The 25,000-nt window shown below is 44.2% G+C and overlaps 1 protein-coding gene across 1 annotated transcript in view; it reads right to left on the bottom strand.

The window, feature by feature from the left end:
• Window positions 1-5,779: 5,779 nt before the first annotated feature.
• Window positions 5,780-25,000, bottom strand: part of sytl2a (synaptotagmin-like 2a) — a gene marked incomplete at both ends in the record, with an annotated part of 22,992 nt that continues 3,771 nt past the window's right edge. The window contains 10 exons of the mRNA XM_084437166.1: window positions 5,780-5,928; window positions 6,651-6,856; window positions 7,712-7,817; window positions 8,080-8,248; window positions 8,599-8,701; window positions 9,941-10,110; window positions 12,194-12,298; window positions 12,941-13,000; window positions 18,902-19,298; window positions 22,962-22,971. Of these exons, the coding sequence (XP_084293292.1) occupies window positions 5,780-5,928; window positions 6,651-6,856; window positions 7,712-7,817; window positions 8,080-8,248; window positions 8,599-8,701; window positions 9,941-10,110; window positions 12,194-12,298; window positions 12,941-13,000; window positions 18,902-19,298; window positions 22,962-22,971 (1,475 nt within the window). The remainder of the gene's footprint in view (window positions 5,929-6,650; window positions 6,857-7,711; window positions 7,818-8,079; window positions 8,249-8,598; window positions 8,702-9,940; window positions 10,111-12,193; window positions 12,299-12,940; window positions 13,001-18,901; window positions 19,299-22,961; window positions 22,972-25,000) is intronic.

A 25,000-nucleotide genomic window follows, 5' to 3' on the forward strand; every position in this document is an offset into this window, starting at 1 on the left:
TCTACCTCCCTCCCTAAGTCCCTCTCTGCTTGTCTCTCTCCCTCCCTGTCTGTCTCTCTACCTCCCTGCCTGTCTCTCTACCTCCCTGTCTGTCTCTCTACCTCCCTGTCTGTCTCTCTACCTCCCTGTCTCTCTACCTCCCTGTCTGTCTCTCTACCTCCCTGTCTGTCTCTCTGCCTCCATGCCTGCCTCTCTACTTACCTGTCTGTCTCTCTACCTCCCTGTCTGTCTCTCTACCTCCCTCCCTAAGTCCCTCTCTGCTTGTCTCTCTCCCTCCCTGTCTGTCTCTCTACCTCCCTCCCTAAGTCCCTCTCTGCTTGTCTCTCTCCCTCCCTGTCTGTCTCTCTCCCTCCCTGTCTGTCTCTCTACCTCTCTGTCTGTCTCTCTACCTCCCTGTCTGTCTCTCTACCTCCCTGTCTCTCTCTCCCTCCCTGTCTGTCTCTCTACCTCTCTGTCTCTCTACCTCCCTGCCTGTCTCTCTACCTCCCTGCCTGTCTCTCTACCTCCCTGCCTGTCTCTCTACCTCCCTGTCTGTCTCTCTACCTCCCTGCCTGTCTCTCTACCTCCCTGTCTGTCTCTCTACCTCCCTGTCTGTCTCTCTACCTCCCTGTCAATCTCTACCTCCCTGTCTGTCTCTCTCCCTGCCTGTCTGTCTCTCTACCTCCCTGTCTGTCTCTCTCTGCCTCCCTGTCTGTCTCTCTCCCTGCCTGTCTGTCTCTCTGCCTCCCTGTCTGTCTCTCTACCTCCCTGTCTCTCTGCCTCCCTGTCTGTCTCTCTACCTCCCTGTCTGTCTCTCTGCCTCCCTGTCTGTCTCTCTACCTCCCTGTCTCTCTGCCTCCCTGTCTGTCTCTCTACCTCCCTGTCTGTCTCTCTGCCTCCCTGTCTGTCTCTCTCTGCCTCCTGGTCTCTCTGCACTAGCCTCAATCCTGACCACGACGTGTCACCAAACACACCAGTGTGCAGCTCCAGTCTGCACTGTATTTTGATTTAAATGTTTTGTTTTCTTCTTATTAATCCGAGAGGAAACTGTTCTCGTGCTCGTCTGTCTTCTCCCGTGGGTTGAGTCGAGCGCTGGGCCAGTCTGCATTAGCACCGCCCCCGGATGCTAAGAGCTAGCGTTGGGGTTAAGTGCCTTGAACTCAATGAACTCAGCCAGCAGACAACCATTTGTGTGTGTGTGTGTGTGTGTGTGTGTGTGTGTGTGTGTGTGTGTGTGTGTGTGTGTGTGTGTGGCATCACCGAAGATATCCTAGACACCATCCGAGTTGATATCCGATCCCAGACAACATGGCCGCCTCGTCTCTTCTCCACACAGAAATGACAGTTAGGCTCCCAGTACGGCAATGGACTTCAAGGTCTCCCCACCACATCGCATCATTTTGTGTGGAGAATCCATACTAATGGACACACACACACACATACACACACACACACACACACACACACACACACACACACACACACACACACACACACACACACACACACACCAGCTATATCTCCAGCTCTGTCTAGGAGAGGCCAGGCCGTCTCAGTCCACTTCCCGACCGGAAGCAGTTCTTTTCCCTGGACGCCTCCTGGAGGCCCGTAGAAGGAGACCGGCCAGCCGGATCAGCGTTGCTCTCCTGGACGGGCCGCTCCGGCTGCTTCGGCACCGCCGCTCTCCTAAACTCATCTTAAAGTGATTTACCACGGAAAACCACCGTCTAACCGTCTGTCCCCTGCGACTGTAGTATCACACCTGCTCCCCCGGCATCCAGACGAACAGTGATTGCTCTTGTATCCAACATCTGGGTTTTGACGAGTGGGAAATTCGCGTTCAGACTCTTAATCTCGGGGTGGTGGGGGTTCAACCCCTCCGTGTTGGGGTGCAGCTTTTCACTGCTAATTTCAAAATTGTCTTTAAATTGCTACAACCTGTAAAGGAAATAAGGTTGATAGGCTACAATAGACATGAGAGTTGATGAATCCGGATGTTTGGGGAAGGTTGTAACAGAGCCTGACTTGTAAACTGGAGAACGCGGGTCCGGCTCGAGCTGCACCTGACAGACTTGTTCTCGCGAACATGAACGGGACATCCGGACATCGATATGTGTAAAGAAAGAACTTATGACTTCAACTTGCCTCACAACTTTTGGCGGTTGTTTTTTTTTAGCTCCTTGGCTAGCTCAGTCAGTAGAGCAAGAGGAAAAATGCACTAACCCTTCTGATATGCAGAGTTATTCAGTCTGAGTCACCCATCAACAATCCCTCAACCCTAACCCAATTTAACGTTTCAAATATAAAGATAAACATTTTAGGATTTTATACAGAAAACATCTTATTTTACACCACTCATTCACATTATACCCTACCAGTTTAATTAAAACCAGCTAATGATGTTAAAAAGATAAGATTGTTTTACTATTTTCATTCACATTGCCTATGCCATGTTACAATTATTATGTTAATAAAACATATTACATGAAAAGTATTGACTGTGTAATCCAGGTTTTGCATAGTCCAGACATGATGTGTGATAATGTGAGCCAACAGTGCCCTCTACAGGTCATTCACACAATAACACCAGCCATGGACAGATTAAATATCACAACACTACCTCATCATTGTAATTTACATACACTTGAACTCCCAGCACCACGTGGCATAACACGGATTGTTCTTTTATTGGACACCTGGATTATGATCAGTATGAGGCAAGTATTCAACTTGAAATCAACAGCTTCACACGTTTCATTATCAACAGCTTCAAACCTGTCTGCATTGAGGTTGTGTCTGTTTACGTGACTGTCTACTGTGAATGTTTACTGAGACTTTACTGTGACTCTACTGAGACTTTACTGTGACTGTCTACTGAGACTTTACTGTGACTGTCTACTGAGACTGTCTACTGTGACTCTACTGAGACTGTCTACTGAGACTGTCTACTGAGACTTTACTGTGACTCTACTGTGACTTTACTGTGACTACTGTGACTCTACTGAGACTGTCTACTGAGACTCTACTGTGACTGTCTACTGAGACTTTACTGTGACTGTCTACTGAGACTTTACTGTGACTGTCTTCTGTGACTCTACTGAGACTGTCTACTGAGACTTTACTGTGACTCTACTGTGACTTTACTGTAACTGTCTTCTGAGACTGTCTACTGAGACTTTACTGTGACTCTACTGAGACTTTACTGTGACTGTCTACTGTGACTGTCTACTGAGACTTTACTGTGACTACTGTGACTTTACTGTGACTCTACTGTGACTGTCTACTGAGACTGACTATTGAGACTGTCTTACTGTGACGGTCTTTCTTCGAGACCCACATTGGACGCAGCTTTTCCAGAGGAGATATCATCCATGTGCTGTGGAGGAGAAGGAGATATCATCCATGTGCTGTGGAGGAGGAGGAGATATCATCCATGTGCTGTGGAGGAGGAGGAGATATCATCCATGTGCTGTGGATGAGGAGGAGATATCATCCATGTGCTGTGGAGGATGAGGAGGAGATATCATCCATGTGCTGTGGAGGATGAGGAGGAGATATCATCCATGTGCTGTGGAGGAGGAGGAGATATCATCCATGTGCTGTGGAGGAGGAGGAGATATCATCCATGTGCTGTGGATGAGATATCATCCATGTGCTGTGGAGGAGGAGGAGATATCATCCATGTGCTGTGGAGGAGGAGGAGATATCATCCATGTGCTGTGGAGGAGATATCATCCATGTGCTGTGGAGGAGGAGGAGATATCATCCATGTGCTGTGGAGGAGGAGGAGATATCATCCATGTGCTGTGGAGGAGATATCATCCATGTGCTGTGGAGGAGGAGGAGATATCATCCATGTGCTGTGGAGGAGGAGGAGATATCATCCATGTGCTGTGGAGGAGATATCATCCATGTGCTGTGGAGGATGAGGAGGAGATATCATCCATGTGCTGTGGAGGAGGAGGAGATATCATCCATGTGCTGTGGAGGAGGAGGAGATATCATCCATGTGCTGTGGAGGATGAGGAGGAGATATCATCCATGTGCTGTGGAGGAGGAGGAGATATCATCCATGTGCTGTGGAGGAGGAGGATATATCATCCATGTGCTGTGGAGGAGGAGGAGATATCATCCATGTGCTGTGGAGGAGGAGGAGATATCATCCATGTGCTGTGGAGGATGAGGAGATATCATCCATGTGCTATGGAGGAGGAGGAGATATCATCCATGTGCTGTGGATGAGGAGGAGATATCATCCATGTGCTGTGGAGGATGAGGAGGAGATATCATCCATGTGCTGTGGAGGATGAGGAGGAGATATCATCCATGTGCTGTGGAGGAGGAGGAGATATCACCCATGTGCTGTGGAGGATGAGGAGGAGATATCATCCATGTGCTGTGGAGGATGAGGAGATATCATCCATGTGCTGTGGAGGAGGAGATATCATCCATGTGCTGTGGAGGAGGAGGAGATATCATCCATGTGCTGTGGAGGAGGAGGAGATATCATCCATGTGCTGTGGAGGATGAGGAGGAGATATCATCCATGTGCTGTGGAGGATGAGGAGGAGATATCATCCATGTGCTGTGGAGGAGGAGGAGATATCATCCATGTGCTGTGGAGGATGAGGAGGAGATATCATCCATGTGCTGTGGAGGAGGAGGAGATATCATCCATGTGCTGTGGATGAGGAGGAGATATCATCCATGTGCTGTGGAGGAGGAGATATCATCCATGTGCTGTGGATGAGGAGGAGATATCATCCATGTGCTGTGGAGGAGGAGATATCATCCATGTGCTGGGGAGGATGAGGAGGAGATATCATCCATGTGCTGTGGAGGATGAGGAGGAGATATCATCCATGTGCTGTGGAGGATGAGGAGATATCATCCATGTGCTGTGGAGGAGGAGATATCATCCATGTGCTGTGGAGGATGAGGAGGAGATATCATCCATGTGCTGTGGAGGATGAGGAGGAGATATCATCCATGTGCTGTGGAGGATGAGGAGGAGATATCATCCATGTGCTGTGGAGGATGAGGAGGAGATATCATCCATGTGCTGTGGTGAAAACCCTTCTCTTGTGACCAGGAGATCCAGGAGATCAACACTCATGACTGGAGACACGGAGTCAACTTGATTTACAACTTTATTGGAATTAACACATTGCAGGTGGTGATAACTGTCATGACAGGAAGAGCGTTATGGATATGGGGGCATGTAGGTTTGAGATGCATATTACACTTCCCAGATAGCAAACGGATCTGGGCCATATACAGGCCAGATCTGGCCCCTGTGGCTTAGTTCCGGCCCATATATGGCCCAGAATTATTACACATCCGCTTGCTATCTGGGTTATCTTTATTGCTACGACTACTATTGTAGCATTACTTTTAATACTAGCCTATTCAGTCACTGTAGGCCTACATCACTCAAACGGGAAATGTGTGAGCTGTTATGTATTGAAGAAATTACTACAATCATTTATCGTACAATTTCTAGATAATACTGTATGTAACATGTGATCATTATGCAATATGAATTATTCTTGATTATATATTTAATATATAATTATATATTTATAAGTGCAGTAAGATCATATAAGTTAACATTTTATTTTCATAGCGTGATCTGTCACACTCAATTGTGCGCATTTGAGTTTCTTATTACTTATAAAGCTGATTAAAGTATCAATTAGCCAGTATAAATTGTTCATAAAACGTATACGTATATAGTGAATAAGCACCCTGTACATCTTTGTAATCTGTCGAACACCATCAAAGTTTTCCACACGCCGTCCTATTTGGACACGCCCCTCGCCATCATCAACATCCTCAGAGGAAGAACCTCCTCCACCCACTCGCTCTGGGATGACATCATCCTCTCCCAAAGCCCCGCCTCCTCCGCCGTGGAGTCCATCCAGTGCACCTCCGCCCCATAGCTCGTACCTGCAGACAGACCTCCGTTACAAACACGTCTACTTCTGCTGATGACAAACAGGAAGTCGAACTAAATTAGAATCTGACGGCGTGTGCTGATGCTTTGCTGTGTTTTTATGTGCTTTTAATGTGTTTGTAAATGGTAAATGGACTGCACTTATATAGCGCTTTTCCACCTTAGCGGCACTCAAAGCGTTTTACAATGGCCTCTCATTCACCCATTCACACACACATTCACACACCAATGGCGGTAGCTGCCATGCAAGGCGCTAACCTGCTCATTGGGAGCAATTTGGGGTTAGGTGTCTTGCTCAAGGACACTTCGACATGTGGACAGTCGGAGCTGGGATTCAAACCACTGACCCTTCGATCACTGAACGACCCGCTCTACCAACTGAGCTACAGCCGCCCCACAAACACCGTACAAACACGTCTACATCTGCTGATGACAAACAAGAAGTCTAACTAAATTAGAATCTGACGGCGTGTGCTAATGCTTTGATGTGTTTTTATGTGCTTTTAATGTGTTTGTACTGAATTGTCTGTATTGAAACCCTTTGTGGGTGTCTTGACCAGGGCTCCTTTGTAAAAGAGACCTCTGTCTCAATCTGGTAAAATAAAAGTTTAATAAAAAAAATAAAAAAAATAATTACAGTGCTTTCATAATAATAATAATAATAATATAATCATTAAAGATGTGCAAAGGAATAAAAAGAAGGGAAATGTCTCACCGCTTCCGGGGCCGATTCTGAGGCCGCCGATGAAATGGTTGCTCAACCTGTCGTGGTCCCACACGCTGATCTCGGCGCAGGCCTGGGGGAGGTCCTCGGGTCGGAACCCGCTGAACACCATGGTGTGGTTGAACATGGGGCTGGAGGTCCTCTTCACCACGCGCGTCTTCTGACGGCTCTTCCGAAAGGAGTCTGGAAGCACGGTGCTGCAGAGCCAGAAGCAGCAGAGTTAGAGAACATAAACAGAGTTAGAGAACATAATCACAGAGTTAGAGAACATAATAAACACAGAATTTAGCTTTGGCAACAGATACCATTGTATTTAATGCTAATAAAGCTTAACTTAACACTGAAGGGCAGAAACTTTAGTTAGAGGACATATACACAGAATTAACACTGTAGAACAGAAGTATCAGAGTTATAAGACATATACATAGAATTAACACTGTAGGGCAGACACTTTAGTTTAGACTTAGTCACTTAGTCACTTGTTTTAGAAAGAAGATGCACTTGTGAGTTCTGGCAAGTAGTAGTACATTGGCTCTTTCTACGTTAAATGCAATTATTGTTAGTCGCTTTGGATAAAAGCGTCTGCTAAATGACTGTAATGTAATGTAATGTAGTTATAGGATATATAAGTAGAATTAACACTGTAGGGCAGAAACTTTAGTTATAGGAAATATAAGTAGAATTAACACTGTAGAGCAGAAACTTTAGTTATAGGACATATAAGTAGAATTAACACTGTAGAGCAGACACTTTAGTTATAGGACATATAAGTAGAATTAACACTGTAGAGCAGAAACCAACTTATAAACTAAATATCCCTTTCATGCTGGTGTAACACAAATCGCATTTCTGAGGTATGGTTTATGTGAATTGGCCTAATCTGATTTTCAGAATCATATCAAGAGCTAGTAAAATAATCCACACGCTCCTAATTCACAGCATAGATGAGAAAAAAGAAACCGAGAAACCGGACATGGGATCCGTCAACGATAAAAATCATATTTCTCTATTTAAAAAGTTTTCACATAAGAGCCCATGTGTGAGAAATCTACCATTTCACAAAGGGGTCAATGACCACTCCTCTGACAGGGGGCAGATTCTTGCAGTCTTTCACCCAGACCTGCACCTCTCCGGCCGCAGCCTTAGATGACCTCTGACCTGTCGAAAACAAGAATACATCAGTCGCCTGTTCACACTCACCTCACTGCAGGATGAGAGAGGAAAGAGTCTTATCTTACTGTAGGAGGCTTGCTGCAGGAAACGGAGGGCTACTCTCATCTCTCCTCGGTGGTCGGCGGTCAGAGAAGGAGGAAGGGACTGTGTCGAGGCCTAGAGGAACGAGTAGGTATCATTTCCCTTGTCCTCCCTTCTTGTATTTACACAGAAACTCTCTTTCTTTGAAGGAAAATGTCTCCCTAACAGCTCACCCTTGCTTTCAAGGCGTAGTCGTTCATCTGTGTGTTAGCGAAGTCCCACGAGGACAGGTCTGTGTCCACCAGGCCCAGGAAGTTGTTCCGCCCGAAGCTGTCGTTGTGCCACACAGAGACGTTGAGCTTCTGGGTCTTCAGTGTCTCCATGGTCACTTTAAACTGTGTGAGAGAGAGGGAGAGAGAGAGAGAGGAGAGAGAGAGAAAGAGAGAGAGAGAGGAGAGAGGAGAGAGAGAGCGAGGAGAGAAAGAGAGAAAGAGAAATAGAGAGAGAGAAAGAGAAATAGAGAGAGAGAAAGAGAGAGAGAGAGAAAGAGAGGAGAGAGAGAAAGAGAGAGAGGAGAGAGAGAGAGAGAGAGAGAGAGAGAGGAGAGAGAGAGAGAAAGAGAGAGAGGAGAGAGAGAGCGAGCATAGCATCAGCAGCCAAGCCATTTATTGGTTAAAAGGTTGCTAATTGCACACTTTGTGCTCAGAGGCTACTTTGTTCACCGGTATCATAACTCTTCTCTCACCCTCAGAATCTCATTGTAGGTGGGGTTCAGAGTCTTCTTCTTCACACTCGTTTTTCTCTTTCCCATCTTGGCTTTGTCAGGCAGAAGGTAACATTTCACATATCTGAAATGGAAAATCCACAAAGCAGATTCTTAACTATGTCTGATAAACAAAATGAAAAGAAGGGCCACACCTGCTTAGCAAGCTGGACGAACATAACTGCTGCTGAAAGCTGAGCATCATGGGGGATCTGTTAAAAAGTGCAATGTGCAAGGTTGGCCACTGGAGGAGCACTTGAACCAGTTATTGCCAGTTACAATTTTAAACTTAAATAGTTCAGAAATAGTAATAAAGAAATAACATGACAGAAAATAAAGGATATGGTCGTTATGACATTACAGAAAGTGAATGATATGGCCGTTATGACATTACAGAAAGTGAAGGATATGGCCGTTATAACATTACAGAAAGTGAAGGATATGGCCGTTATAACATTACAGAAAGTGAAGGATATGGCCGTTATAACATTACAGAAAGAGAGGGATATGGTCGTTATAACATTACAGAAAGTGACGGATATGGTCGTTATAACATTACAGAAAGTGAATGATATGGTCGTTATAACATTACAGAAAGTGAAGGATATGGTCGTTATAACATTACAGAAAGAGAGGGATATGGTCGTTATAACATTACAGAAAGTGACGGATATGGTCGTTATAACATTACAGAAAGTGAATGATATGGTCGTTATAACATTACAGAAAGAGAAGGATATGGTCGTTATAACATAACAGAAAGTGAAGGATATGGCCGTTATAACATTACAGAAAGTGAATGATATGGCCGTTATAACATTACAGAAAGTGAAGGATATGGCTGTTATAACATTACAGAAAGTGACGGATATGGTCGTTATAACATTACAGAAAGTGAAGGATATGGCTGTTATAACATTACAGAAAGTGACGATATGGTCGTTATAACATTACAGAAAGTGAATGATATGGTCGTTATAACATTACAGAAAGAGAAGGATATGGTCATTATAACATTACAGAAAGAGAATGATATGGTCGTTATAACATTACAGAAAGAGAAGGATATGGTCGTTATAACATTACAGAAAGAGAATGATATGGTCGTTATAACATTACAGAAAGAGAAGGATATGGCCGTTATAACATTACAGAAAGAGAATGATATGGCCGTTATAACATTACAGAAAGTGAAGGATATGGTCGTTATAACATTACAGAAAGAGAAGGATATGGTCGTTATAACATTACAGAAAGTGACGGATATGGTCGTTATAACATTACAGAAAGAGAAGGATATGGCCGTTATTTCAGCGACACCTACGGATCGGAGCGGGTCTTCTTGTGGTCGGCCACGGCCAGCTCTCTGCAGTGGACCACGAAGATGTGGAACTCTCCGAGCTTCTGGACGTAGTTCAAGGCGAACCGGACGGTTCCTTTAATCTCCACTTCCTCCAAGTCTGCGTTGAAGATGCTGGTCGCACTGTCGCTCATCTACACAGGGGGAAGCGACAGCATCAAGACAGTCACCACTTCCCTCCAATACTGGCTCCCCATTGGTCCTCCTCCTCACTGACACGTCCTTACTAGGCCCCGCCTCCCGCTACCAGTCAGAACGTCTTCGGCCCGACTGTCCTTACCCATATCCCCAACCCTAACCCATATCCCCAACCCTAACCCATATCCCCAACCCTAACCCATATCCCCAACCCTAACCCATATCCCCAACCCTAACCCATATCCCCAACCCTAACCCATATCCCCAACCCTAACCCATATCCCCAACCCATATCCCCAACCCTAACCCATATCCCCAACCCTAACCCATATCCCCAACCCTAACCCATATCCCCAACCCTAACCCATATCCCCAACCCTAACCCATATCCCCAACCCTAACCCATATCCCCAACCCATATCCCCAACCCTAACCCATATCCCCAACCCTAACCCATATCCCCAACCCTAACCCATATCCCCAACCCTAACCCATATCCCCAACCCATATCCCCAACCCATATCCCCAACCCTAACCCATATCCCCAACCCATATCCCCAACCCATATCCCCAACCCTAACCCATATCCCCAACCCATATCCCCAACCCTAACCCATATCCCTAACCCATATCCCCAACCCTAACCCATATCCCCAACCCTAACCCATATCCCCAACCCTAACCCATATCCCCAACCCATATCCCCAACCCTAACCCATATCCCCAACCCATATCCCCAACCCTAACCCATATCCCCAACCCATATCCCCAACCCTAACCCATATCCCCAACCCTAACCCATATCCCCAACCCTAACCCATATCCCCAACCCATATCCCCAACCCATATCCCCAACCCTAACCCATATCCCCAACCCATATCCCCAACCCTAACCCATATCCCCAACCCTAACCCATATCCCCAACCCTAACCCATATCCCCAACCCATATCCCCAACCCTAACCCATATCCCCAACCCATATCCCCAACCCTAACCCATATCCCCAACCCTAACCCATATCCCCAACCCATATCCCCAACCCTAACCCATATCCCCAACCCTAACCCATATCCCCAACCCATATCCCCAACCCTAACCCATATCCCCAACCCTAACCCATATCCCCAACCCTAACCCATATCCCCAACCCTAACCCATATCCCAAACCCTAACCCTCACTGGGCCAACCCCCCCCCAACCTAACCCTCACATCATGTCTACTGTGTGTGTATGAGATCCTCTTCCTCGTTCCAGCACTGTGACGGCTGGTCTCACTCATTCTTACAACAGGCTTTACAGATGATGACTGGGATTTATTTGTCACTTATTCTAGACAAACGTACTTCTTGTGTCAGATTCATAAAGTCATTAGTCATAAAAGTGTCCCGTCAAATGACTAAAATGTTAAATTCTCTTAGTTCCTCTGATTATGACTTACAGTAAGTATCTCGGTTAGTTTTTCAAAACTCAGCTAATTTATTCAAAACAGGCCATAATAATAGTAATGTGTAATGACATCAGTCTGAAAAATGTACCTTTTTGTGTTGCCTGTCTGTATTTTATCTGAATGTATTTACATGATGCACTTTGAACAGTGCACTGTGCATTTGAGACGTTGATAAAACAGCCACAGTGCTTTGCCTCTGCTTACTGGTGTTAAAGGTGCTCTGCTCGATTTTCCGCACTTTTTGTTTAAAAAAAAAAATCCAATATGTGCAATAAATAGGTCCAGGGGAGTCATAACTATCTGTACAGAAAATATAGCCAACGGTGTCGTGCCTGTGGATCAAATGCAGAATTTATTTTTATTATGAGTGAAGCCGGCCCGGCGCTGAGCCCCACCCCCTGAACGGCACCGTATGGAGGGAAAACGCCCACTTGTTTATATCTGATACGCTGCACCACAGCCCCATCTAGTGGCCGAAAAAAGAAAAGAGAAATCGAACTGAGCACCTTTAAAGACATGCGTCATGCGCTCACGTGTGTTAATACGAGTTGGGCTTCCAGGGGTAAAAAGCAAAGGCGTTTGAATAGAGACGTGTGGGTTTAGCGTTAGCTCGAACGGGAGTTGGACGTACAGACGACATGGAGGCCAAGCTGAGGTTAGTGAGGGAGCTGGCGGTCCCCCGCCCGCCCAGAGAGAAGCCCCTCTCTGAGACGCTGTCCCCGTCTCTGCCGTCCCTCTACAAGACAGAGCACAGTAACAAGGGATGGTCGTGTCCCGGACATCGCGAGGACACAGAGGTTAGGACACATGGTTACCGGGGGGGTCAGCCGACAGAGTACAGCATTCAATGCAGCAAGTTATAAGAGAGAGAGGTTATATATGAAGAGTTCATTTGCAAAAACAGATATGTGCATTTTGATAAATCATTTTTTCAATCAAATGTCAACATTAAATATCAATTAAATTAAGGTTTGATGGTTTTGATTACGTAAAGAAGAGTCTTCTTTATTTAATCAAAACAACCCAACTGTAATTTAATTGATATTTAATGTTGACATTTGATTGAAAAAATGATTTATCAAAATGTATCAAAATGCACATATCTGTTTTTGCAAATGAACTCTTCATATGGTTATAGGTTATATGTGTGTGTGTGTGTTTCTTTTCAACAAAACAAAAACATTATTATTGACAATTATGTCCATCAAATAATTCGTTGTGTGTGAAAATTTAATTTGAATTGATTTCTGTTGTAATTTAAAAAAATGTTAGCAGACCTCATCTACAAAGTTTGTTTTTCAAAGCTTATTTTCCTGTGAGAATGGAGATGCTTTTGATTGACTGCGGTGTGTATTGAAAACAGCTGTGTTTGTTTGACCTCTTCCTGGTCCAGCGGGAGGTCGGGCGCGGACACTCTCGTCAGCTCCCCCTGCTCCGCCTGGGGGAGGGAGGGGGGTGAGGCGGGGGAGGGCGGCAGCACGGACACTAGAAAACACACAAGTCAAGTCAGTTCATATTTTCTCATCCATAATTTCAGGAAGAGATCACATGGTTACTTAACGCTGTATAACGCTGGCCAAATAACAACAACATTCCTGTATATCCCCAGCGATGCGAGCGCTAGCGGAGGGCTCCATGGCCCTGGTCCATAACTACAAGACCAGCCAGCTATGAAACTCGTGCGTCACTTCTGTGTGTATTTTGTTTGACCTGAGATGCTGATAAACATGAACCATCTTATGATCCATTTCTGAGCAAAAAGGTTGTAAGTCAACAAGGACATAGTGGAGCAATTGTAGGAAGATTGGCTTAAACAATAAAAGGCCTGATCATGGGTTCAGCACAGAGTGATGTTACCAGTTCCTCTCCTGCTGCCAATTCCCCTCCTGACGTACACATGGAGAGCTACAGTATGAATATATATATTGTACTGTATTATATGCACTTCTACAACAGAGAGTTTGGATGCTTGATTCTGATTGGCTAGCAGCCGTTGTAAAATACTCTGTAACCCACGGCTGCGACCACTTAACAATTAGTATTAATGCGCCGTCAATCTCATTGACGAGGCTATTGATAAGATCAAGTGGTGCTAGGCTTTGCGTTGCAACCGCTCGCAGAAACCTCGCCTTTTTATTGATTAGTCTACACCTGTGTTTACCTACTGTAGGTATCCTATTATAAAAACTCCAACACTTCCACACCCCTACCAGCAAAAATAACTGTTTTAATAACTGCACCATAGCTAGAAATGTTCACATAAACGTGAACCACCCGAATTATGCCCTTATAGGCTTATGTGAACAAGGCCTACCCAAATAGGTTTGATAGCCTATGTTGCCTGGCAACCATTTAATTCAGAATAGCCTATCGCGGAAGATTATGTAAATACTAAAATGATAAGAATGATCGGTAAATAAATGATTGAATGTAACTACTGTGTGTGTTTTTAGTGAATATATATGTAGTAACCGTTGTAAAAAAAGCAATTGACCACTCAAGGCAGGGGGTTACACAAGATTTTACATCAGCTACAGGGGTTTTAAAACAATTAACAACGCCCCATAGCTGCTGTAAAATCCTGTGTAATCCACTTCCTCGAATGATCAATTACTTTTCTACGGTTACTACATATATGTATTAGAAAATAGACAACTGATTACATTTACTCTAGTAACTCTATTTGCATTGATTTTTCCAATATCTATTTAAGATATAGAATATTTATTTCATATCTGATCTCTGAAACCACAAATCAAATAGATCAAATAACATATTTACATGTTATTCTTGAGGTAAGAAACCAGGTATTTACATGTTATTCTTGAGGTCAGGTCCTCCAGACTTGTGGATGAAGCCATGAGTTTTGAAGATATTTGTTTCAGATCCCTGTCTGGACTTTGCTCCTCGTGATAGCCTAGCAGAGGGGACACAATCAGCTCAAACATCACGTATCAATACCGAGAGCACAAACCCAAGATCAGCCGGCTATATATGAAGGGAAATATCAAGTAATATCAATATTAAAGAGAATCAAAGGAAAACTAATTTGGCTGCTCACTGGTTGCTACTTCAACATGTCAACGCTCAACAAAGCATTCTGATCACAAAGCTGTTCAGTCAGTAGATATCTTTTCATATTTACTAGGATGAAAATATCCGAAACCTGATATTTTTTGATATTTCCATACCCCAGATGTCTTAACCGATTATTAATTACCATTAGAAAAGTAATGATAATCATAAAACTCTCAACTATAAAATGATCCAGGATAATTCTTTATCATACTACCAGAGCAAGTCACATCGTAAGGAAACAGGCTGAAGACACCTAAGGATCCACCTTTACCCATAGTGCAATGCTTGTGGATCTGAGGACATCATGACATGTTAGAGGCAATCATGTTGCATAATAAAATGCATTATGTAAAAAGAGAACTTAGAAGATGAAATTAGGAGGCAGGGTTTGAGCCATGGCAAGGAGGAACTTGTTTGTTAGATGTAAGTGCTACAAAAGCTTATTTGTGGGAAAAATAAGTATAACCAAATGCTGGACTATTAATGTGTCAACTATCAATGTGTCAAAAAGTTCTAGCAAATAAAATCATGTCTGAAAGATATCCCCACGTCCATCGAACCCTGATTCCATAATAAACAAGCTTGATTGGCTTGACATGATTCTCCTCCACAATGTACATTATCCACCCAAAACTTTGGTTCAAGCTCTAAATCATTCAGGAAATGTTTTGGAGGGAAAAGATTCAAAAGCTCACTTCCTGGACTTGCCCCAGTTTGACCCGTAGGCGTGCTGCTTCCGGAAGAGCCCAGGGACCAGGGACTCCTTTCTGTGTGCTGGGTCTCCTCTGACTCTGTGTTTCGGGACTCCTCTGACTCTATGAGTGAAGTTGGTGGGCTGGGGCCTACATCATGCACTAGAGCAGTGGCGATAATTTCTGGAAGACACTGAGGGACATGTGTGTCCTGATCGTTCTGGGGTTCAAATGGTCTTGCGAGACTGGAGCCCAGATCAGATTCACATTCTCCTGGTGTCCCTGCTAGCTTTAGCTTATCCAAATCTCTATTAGTGAGCTGTTCCCCGATATGGCCGTCTTCTGAGTTTCTCCTGGCATTTGGGTCTCTGTGATGTGAAGTGGAGGGGCTCTGCCGCGCATTCAGGTTCCCCAAACGGGTCCTTGTGGCAGGAAGGGGGGTGGACTGAGTAGGGGGTTGCAAAGGTGTCATAGCAGTGAGTGAGCTCTGCTCAGAATCCCTTTCTAGCGGGGTCAAGCGATACTGCTCGTGGGGCTCAAGGCTTAACAGCAGAGAGTGAGATGTGATGTCCACTGTTTGTTTGATGACTTGCTTTGCTTCGTGTGAGGCACTTTTTATTTGTCTAACTGTTTGCGTTGTTTTCTCAACATCCTCCATGCACTCCTTTGAGGGTGGGGCTATGTCTATAGGGAATGTTTTGAAAGGGGAACGATCCTGTCCAGATCCTTTATAATTGGTTGGTTCTCTGGGCAAAGCTTTGGGATGGCATGTTTTTGATGGACTTCTCTTGACATCGTCATCAGTTGGGTCTTTTAACTTCGGAATTCGTGACCTGGGCAAGGGTGTTATTGGACTTCGCCTTTCTTGAGGCAGAGTTTCAGTGTTGAATGGTGGTTGCTGATCTACAGAGTATTTGTCCCAGAGACTGTTATAACTCCTTGACTGTGATTTGTCTGTCCTACCAAAAACTTTTTCTATTCTGTCCTTTGCAGTTGAGACAATGGTGCTGGAAATAGATCTGTACAGAGAAGAGCTCTCCTCATGGTCTCCCATCTCTCTTAAACTTTCAGTTGCTCCAAGGTCAGACTGAGAGGAAGCTAATACTTTAGCAAAACCAACTGGAGGTTTTTCTGAACATGGCTGTGTTTGACTATCTGAATGCTCCTTTGGTTTATCAACCATGATCCTGGGTCCAGCATTCTCCTTCTTCCAGAAAGGTTCGATGTTGTCCTTCTTGGTTTCCTGTTCACTAGGGGGAAGTCTTAAGTGTGGTTCTGGGACACCACTCTGCTGTTTTGAACTGAGACTGGATGGAAGGACAGATAAAGAAGTGTCCAACTCGTTCTGTTGCTTGACCGTCAAACCTTCAGGAGGACTGCCTGTCTCATCAGCGATGAGGATGGGTCTAGCTATGAATGTACCATCTACACTTGGTGTATTTAACAAGGGGCTACATTCAACCGAAGGAGAGAATGTATCTTCATATGGAATTGTCCTCTGTTGGGAGAAGATAATGTTATTATTCTCCAAGGCATCAGTTTCATCAGAGTTTCTCGTAGCACTGGCATCAAAGTCAAGTAGAATATCTTGAAGACACAATGAGCCCTTTCTAATCTCTGTCTTGGCAAAGTCTTCATTATAATGCTTTTTTTGGTCGTAAGGATCCCCATGACCGATGAATACATCTTTTTGTGTCATTGCATCAGAGCAAGGTTTACCAGTCGGTATGTTAAGACCACTACTTTCTTTCTCCAAGAAGGAGAAAGGAAACTTGTCAGCTTCACTTCCAACCACCTCATCTTGATCTTCATTTACAACTGAACTGACTAATTTGATTGAGCCCTTGCTCTGAAATACAGTTGTCTCCACAGTTTCATCGCTTTGTGTTTGAGTATCACTTCCTTGTTGATATTTCTGCGTGGTAGTTACAACAGATTGGGAGCCCACAAGGTTTGTGATTGCTTCCTGTAGTTGTTTCTCTTCAGACATGGTCACATCCTCCTCAACTGCACTCTGTGCTTCAGGGCTCCTTTCTTGCGACTCTCCTCTCCTAAATATCCCTAGCAGCCCTCTCCGTGGTTTTGGAGACACAGTATGAGGTGATTTCTTGGAGCCAGCATCACTTGGTGACTTGGCATCGGAGATGGCCACAGCAAGGATCTCTGGTTTGTCAGTTAGTGTCTCAGGAAGCTCTGACTGAGACTGCATAATGATAGATGCCGCAGATTGAGTGTTGACATTTGAGATGGCATCGCCTAGTTCTTCTCTCTCTTCAGACATGGCCACCTCTTCAACTGGACTTGCTTCCGGGCTCTCCCCTCTGGTGAATATACCCAGCAGCCCTCTGCGTGGCTTTGGAGACACAACATGACTTTCTTCGACATTCCTGGAGCCAGCTTCACTCGGTGACTCGGCGTCTGAGGTGGCCACAACAAACATCTCGGGTTTGTCACTTGCTTGCTCGGGAAGCTTTGTCTGTGGTACGCCTCTCTGTCTTTGGCTCCAACCGAACCATTCACGGACTTTAGCCATGGAGTGACCGTCATCCTCTGTCCTTGCCCCCAGATGATCAGGCTTACCTGATTCCTGCTCAGTCAAATGAAAGTCGGACACCTGAGGATTAAGGGACTCAGCATGGCCATGCTCATGTTGATCTGCAAAAGAAATTAAGACAATTACAGTCTTAACTTGCATTTCACATAATCATGAATATACAGATAAAACATGTAGGTACGTATAAAGATCAATAGAGAGAAATCAACAGAGCGGATAACTGAAAATGACATCAACAGGTCACAGATGAACTATTGTGCAGATTAATTTCACTGCACTGCATAGTTTATGGGGACCTGTAGGCCCATCTCCTACATGTACAGTATAATAAAAAAGAAATGGAACAAGTCCTTCAGATTTTTGTCTGGAATCAGTTGACGCCCCAGCAAAGAGAAGCAGTCCATTCCTTGCAAACCCAAGGCACCAATCTCCATCAGCAAAAAGCAGATTCATACTGACAGCACATGCACACCATATACAGTACACTGAATTCTGTAGGTACGTAAGAATCATGCACAAGCAAGCAGGTTAGTGACGGTATTCAGCATACACTGATTAGACAAAACTGTTATAACATTAATTGGTTGATTAATAAATTGGCCTTAATTCATATGAATTAATATCCTTATATGATTGATGGACTGATTGATTACTCAATTGATTGGTAGATTATTTGATCAGTTGATTGATTGATTGGTTGATTGGTTGATTGATTGGTTGGTTTATTGGTTGATTGATTGATTGGTTGATTGTTTCTAAACCATGTAATTTTGGAGCAGGCTTCTTTATCCTTACCAACAAGAACCTGTGTTGGACCTGTATCCTGGGTTTGTGAGGTTAGCATCTCTCTGTAACTTCCAGCTTCTCCTACACCTTCCTCTCCCAGATCAACTCTCTGTCTACTGCTCCAGAGGAAGGAACCTTCAGACCCTTGTTGTCGCCAGCAAGGTGATCCTACAGGGAGAAGTTCCTCGTCTTTGTACGAATGTTGACTGTAGGGGTAACTTTGACCGACTTCCTCATTGTAACTGCTTATATCTGCTTGGGCTGCCTCCTTGTCTCCTCCTGAGGGGGCTGTGGAGTCTAGATCCAGCAGACCATGTTCTCCCAGCTCCTTCCCATCATGCTTTTCTGTGGACCAGTCAATGCAGCTGTGACCCACAGGGGAACAGAACCTCACCTGTTTCCTGTCCAACCAGCTAAAGGTCTCTTGCTCTCCCACAGGGGCGGTCTGTGTGGGGGAGTCCGGGGCGGTGGGGCTTTGTGGGGTGGGCTGGCGACTGCAGACAGGCCGGTATTGAAGAGAATCGGTTGAGCTGCAGCTGGAGTTGTGTTTGAGGATGCCCCTAGGGGTGTGGGAGCTAGCCTGTTGGGCTGCTGTGCCATCCGTCTCTGAGAGAGAGTCCTGGGATCTGGAAATCAGTGTTCTTTTTCGGGGAACGGGTATGGGCACTGGCGCTGCGTTCAGCGAGACTTGGTTGTTCTCTGAACTGTGCGGTTTTAGCTTAATGAAATGAGAGACGCTGCTCTCAGATGTTTGCAGAGGCTCTGGAAAAAACAAAAGTAATGCAGATTGCACAAAAATGCAAGCACAGAGATAAAGCTATGCCTTTAAATGGGCAAATCTTTCATTTGTACACTGTCCCCATCCCATTATTGGTTGATTTAAAGACATTTAAATTAAATGTTATTAAATTAATTAAAATTAAAGTGATGCAATATACACATGGATATGGACTGAAGACTTTCTTTGTGTTCATATTAATTTTATTTTAAAAGATATTGTATTTTTTAGAATAGTTCAAGGCATATCTACATTAACAGGTAATTCTCTTGAGTCTGGGCTCCTTAAAAACATTAGTTTCAGAGCTCCTGAGAAATATTCCAACTATGCACCTCTAGCACAGACAAGTCATGCACTGCAGCTTAGGGCTTTGGAGTCGGGGTTCATGCCTTTCTACATAATCCCCCCGTTAGTGGGGCAGCCACAGCGTCTGAGTGGCCTTCGGGAAAATCTCCTGACCACTCACAACTCATTGGGACGTTTCAGAAAATTATATTGTTTGAAATATTGCAATAGCAATGCAATTCAATGGCTATTATGGCTATTATTTGTTTGTTTGATATACGGTACAAGAATGCATCAGATTCCAAAATAATCATCATTAGGTCGTCCTCAGACGAGCTCGACGTCGAAGTCTCCAATCATTTCGGTCTTCCATACATCGGTCTTACAATAATGCTCATAATTAATTAAAATGTACAATTATGAATGTCCTGAATTCCTTTTTTGTCATCAAATTCAATATGATAGCCACTCAATGGAATCTAATGGAATCTACAATTTGTATTTTTTTTTGTTTTATTTAACCTTTATTTTAACAGGTTAGTCCCATTGTTTACCAAAAATAGCATAAAAAATAGCAGCTTAAAAAAGAATCTGAGCATCTTAAAGGGGTAGTCTGCCTAATCTGTCAAATAAGGAACGCCATGTTATATAGGTAAAGGTCAAGGGAAGCGATATATTAGGGGTGTAACAATATATCGCGATACAGAAACGTCACAATACGTATCGTCAAGGTGAAAAAAATATGGTGATATGTTTATTGTATATCAGTGAACGCTGGCTACACAACGCTGGTAACAAACACGTCTTTTGTCTCTAGGCCTCTCCATGATATTACAACAGTTAAGCTCTAAATTCACAAAGTTTTTGGAGTATTGGAGTAGAAATGTGGAGAAATGCACTATTGGTGTGAACAGCAGCGCTACAGCAACGCTTCACACCTGCCCTTAGTGTATCGTATTGTTATCGTCAACCCAATATCGTGTATCGTGTCGTATCGTGAGATTAGTGTATCATTACACCCCTACTATATATACACTATATAATATAAATATATAAATATATCTTATACTGTATCAGCCAATCAGATGAGGCAACAGTTACTAAACTAGAAAAGGTTGCTCTGTGAGCGCATACCTCCTCCCATGATGCATGTTGCAGCATGTACAGCTCAAATCAGGTTTTCATTCATAAGAGGTTGGTACTCATTTATAAGTTATAAGTTATACGTTCTTGGGGGGATTATTGAACTGTCACTTCTACTGCTTCTTCAGGAAAATCCAACACCAAGGCCTGCCTGCTGTATTTATGGGTAAATACTTTCCAGGGTAAAATTAACTAGCTAGCTAGATATGACATGACCGACAGCAGTAATTTAGCTAGCTACAAACATAACTAGCTAATTCAAATCAGTTGATCTTTGCCATGATGCCATGAACCAAGTAAAAAAAAAAGTCTAAATCCTTTGCACAGAGCGTGGAGGAAGTACTCTGCTGCGCTTTTTAGCACCACGCAAAATCTTTCGTGTGAACGTAACCTGAGTTGTTTGGACAATCACAAACCTCTTCCTCCACACTACGCGCAAAAGATAAAATATGTTGAACAGACAACAATGAAAAGGAGCGTGCAAAAGCTCTGAAAAAAATCCTGCGTAAACGCAGCCTTAATGTTGAAAATCACGCTAGCTACAATGGAGTAGCTAACTGGGAGTGCCAAGCTTCAGAAGCTAGCCATGCCTCCTTTTTGACCTGGCAACCTGCTCACTTAACAGCCCCTAGGCCACAACCGAATCCGTTTTCTGTGTTAGAAAACTGCTCACGATATGTGTATGGATACAAAGACAGATATGCTCTCAGTGGAAAACTACTGAGGCATACAGAGCTGATTTTAAAGGTCAGATAAAGGTTAGTTGCGACCACAGAATTACGTAAGAGCTAAACATACTGTAACATGTTAAGGGCGAGCGTCTCTAGCTACAATGACTACAACAGGAACAACATGTTTCTCTGTTGTAGATGTAGAAAGTTTAGACCTCTCCCTGTTCTGAATTTGACCTCCCCTCTCCTAACTGGACTGGACTGACACTGAGGCCCTCTACAGGAAAGGACAGAGCAGACTGTTCTTCCTCAGGAGGCTCAGGTCCTTCCACGTGTGTAGCAGGCTGCTGAGGATGTTCTACCAGTCTGTCGTAGCACACTGTTCTTTGCCATCGCCTGCTAGGGAGGCAGCATCAAGTCTGGGGAGTCAAACAAGCTGGTGAGGAGGGCTGGCTCTGGTGTGGGGCAACAACTGGACAGCCTGGAGGCTGTGATGGAGAGGAGGATGAGGGACAAACTGAGGTCCATTCTGGACGACCCCTCTCATCCCCTCTATGATGAGCTGAGGCAGATGGGGAGCACCTTCAGCCACAGGCTCCTCCCACCCAGGTGCACTACGGAGCGGTTCAGACGTTCTTTTGTGCCAGCGACCATCAGACTGTATAACAGTGCCTGAGTGATCCTCCTGAGTGTTGTGGATGGAAAGATGGATGGATGGATGTATATTTGAGTTTTAGTATACATATTTATACAGACTATGTATGTATGTATGTATGTATGTATGTATGTATGTATGTATGTATGTATGTATGTATGTATGTATGTATGTATGTATGTACAGTGGTGGCCATATAAATTCAGCAAATTCCATCAGGTGTAAGTGGGCGGCTCTGGGAAAGAAAGGTTGGGAACCCCTGCCATAGGAGATGAACAGGAGTAAGTCCCCTATCAGAACCCCGTCAAACGAAAACATACCATTGTAGCCTTCATATATTTGAGTCGCATGTGATCGACACGAAACTAACAACGATTTTCAAGAAACTGGGTGGAGGGGTGTAGCAGGGGCCAACTTAGAACACATTTCATTTTGGAGTGGATCCGAATCACGGGGAGGATACACCAATTAAGTGGCTCCATTGGCTCCAGCTTTCGACTCGCTATAAGAAGAAGGCATTATTGTACCATGTTCTGCCTCAAACATCTCCATTCGTCATACAGTGAGACACACAGCATACTGTGCAGGGAGGTGGCAACACACACACACACACACACACACACACACACACACACACACTCCCAAGGGCAGCCAGGGTCACACAGTAGGCAGCGTGCTTGAGCCACGCCCTGGGAACCGACCCAAGAGCTCGTGTCCGATCTGTTGTTCTGCATGTTTTTAATTTTGGGTTCTTTACAGGGGGAACCCTAGAGAACACGGGAGGACATGTGATCTCCACACAGAAAGTTCCAGAAGCTTCTTGTTGTTAAGACAACAGAGTAACACACCCAGCCCCACATGAGCAGTTTGGGGTTCAGCGTCTCGCTCAAGAGCACCGACCTCCGACCCCCAGCCGGCCGCTCTACCTCCCGAGCTCCGTGTCGCCCCATAATGAAACACTCCCATCTTGCCTGTTAAAAAGGAAGCTGGTCAAACGTGGCGTTTTGTACCGTTAATGAAGCAGCGTATCACCGTGCTCCGCCGAATCCCAGGAGCTCAAGTCCTGGGTAAATGGACTGCACTTATATAGCGCTTTTCCACCTTAGCGGCACTCAAAGCGCTTTACAACGCCTCTCATTCACCCATTCACACACACATTCACACAGCAATGGCGGCAGCTGCCATGCAAGGTGCTAACCTGCTCATTGGGAGCAATTTGGGGTTAGGTGTCTTGCTCAAGGACACTTCGACATGTGGACAGTCGGAGCTGGGATTCGAACCACCGACCCTTTGATCACTGAACGACCCACTCTACCAACTGAGCTACAGGCGCCCCTGTGGGTGATGCGCAGTGTTTTACACATCTAGCAAATGCATTTCTCAGCACCACAGGGCCATGCAGTCCCCAACTGCCCATTCAGATGCTTCACATGATAACCTAGAAGGCTTTGCTTTTCCAGGAGACACACTGATTCAATATGTGGATGATTTGTTAGCATTTTCACCAGAGAAATGTGTCAGATATCATTGCTCTGCTACGATATTTAGCGTCAAACGGGCACAAGGCCAGCTTAAACAAACTACAAATATAAGCCAAAGGGAAGTGTTTTATTTAGGCATCAGGTTTCTGCAAAGGGAAAAGCGTAGGGTTGGTTGTGTGTCTGTGAGCTGGGTGACCACAGCAGCAGCTTCAGAAAACCTCTCTTAGTGAATCATCAACATACTGGATGCTACTTTCACTTCCACATGTGACTGATGAACCTTTTCTGGCTTCCCTTGACCAGTCCATAGACTTAACATGGCTGCACTTATGTTCATGAGGTTAACCTGTTAAGGCAATACTGAGCCCTGACAAAATTGAGAAGTAAATCTAAATATATTATGAAAATATATAAAAATATAATGTTGTATTATGCAGCTCTGTCAAAAAACACAATCTGAAAAGAAGAAATTAAATATTTTTTGTAATTCGGAGTTTTAGTGATTTTAGCCCTCGGCATACGGGAGAAAATGAACGGCTGATCGGCTGAATCAATATCGCCTTGCCTCTCGGAAAAACAGATATGAAAAAGTTTGGACTTTACCACTTTAAAACTATCGATTCAGTTAGCATTAACTTGTCAATATTTGATTCAGTTAGCATTGACTTGTCAACATTTGATTCAGTTAGCATTACCTTGTCGATATTCGCAGTGTACTAGTAAACATGGTATAATTAGCTTAATATAAAGGTAGCTATGTTATTGTACTAGTATATACATGTACTTGTTTCCATATTTCAATTAAGTAACTTCGACAATTGAGTCGTTCCTTTTCCGATGGAATATCAGTCACAAACATACGTTATAGGTTAAATGTGTGGTAAACACATGCAGCACTAACATGACAAAGCGCATGCAGGATGGAACAGGCCGCAAGTCATGTCGAACCCGGCACACCCAGATTCACACGCACGCTTCCAATGGGATCAGTTTACTTGACTTACATTTGCTTGCAAGGAACGTGCTTTGACTATTTGCTCGTCGGGTCATCGGCTCAATTAAAACATAACATAACCAAAGATTTGTTAAAACAAAGCTTAAAACATTATTGTATTGCTGAATTGTAAATTGAAGCATGTCAAATGGAGTGAAGAGTGAAATCTATAGTCTTGTCTTTGTATTTTAGGTAACAATATACAAGGGTATACAAAAAGCACAGTATACTGTAGGCTACTGCATGTATGTAAATATGTACTGTAAAATACTAGCGTGAGACGCTAGCTATGAGTTACCCTCTGGAGCTGTACTGGGCAGA

This window comes from Borostomias antarcticus, assembly GCF_949987555.1.
Source record: "Borostomias antarcticus genome assembly, chromosome: 1".
In the NCBI taxonomy this organism is placed as follows: domain Eukaryota; kingdom Metazoa; phylum Chordata; class Actinopteri; order Stomiiformes; family Stomiidae; genus Borostomias; species Borostomias antarcticus.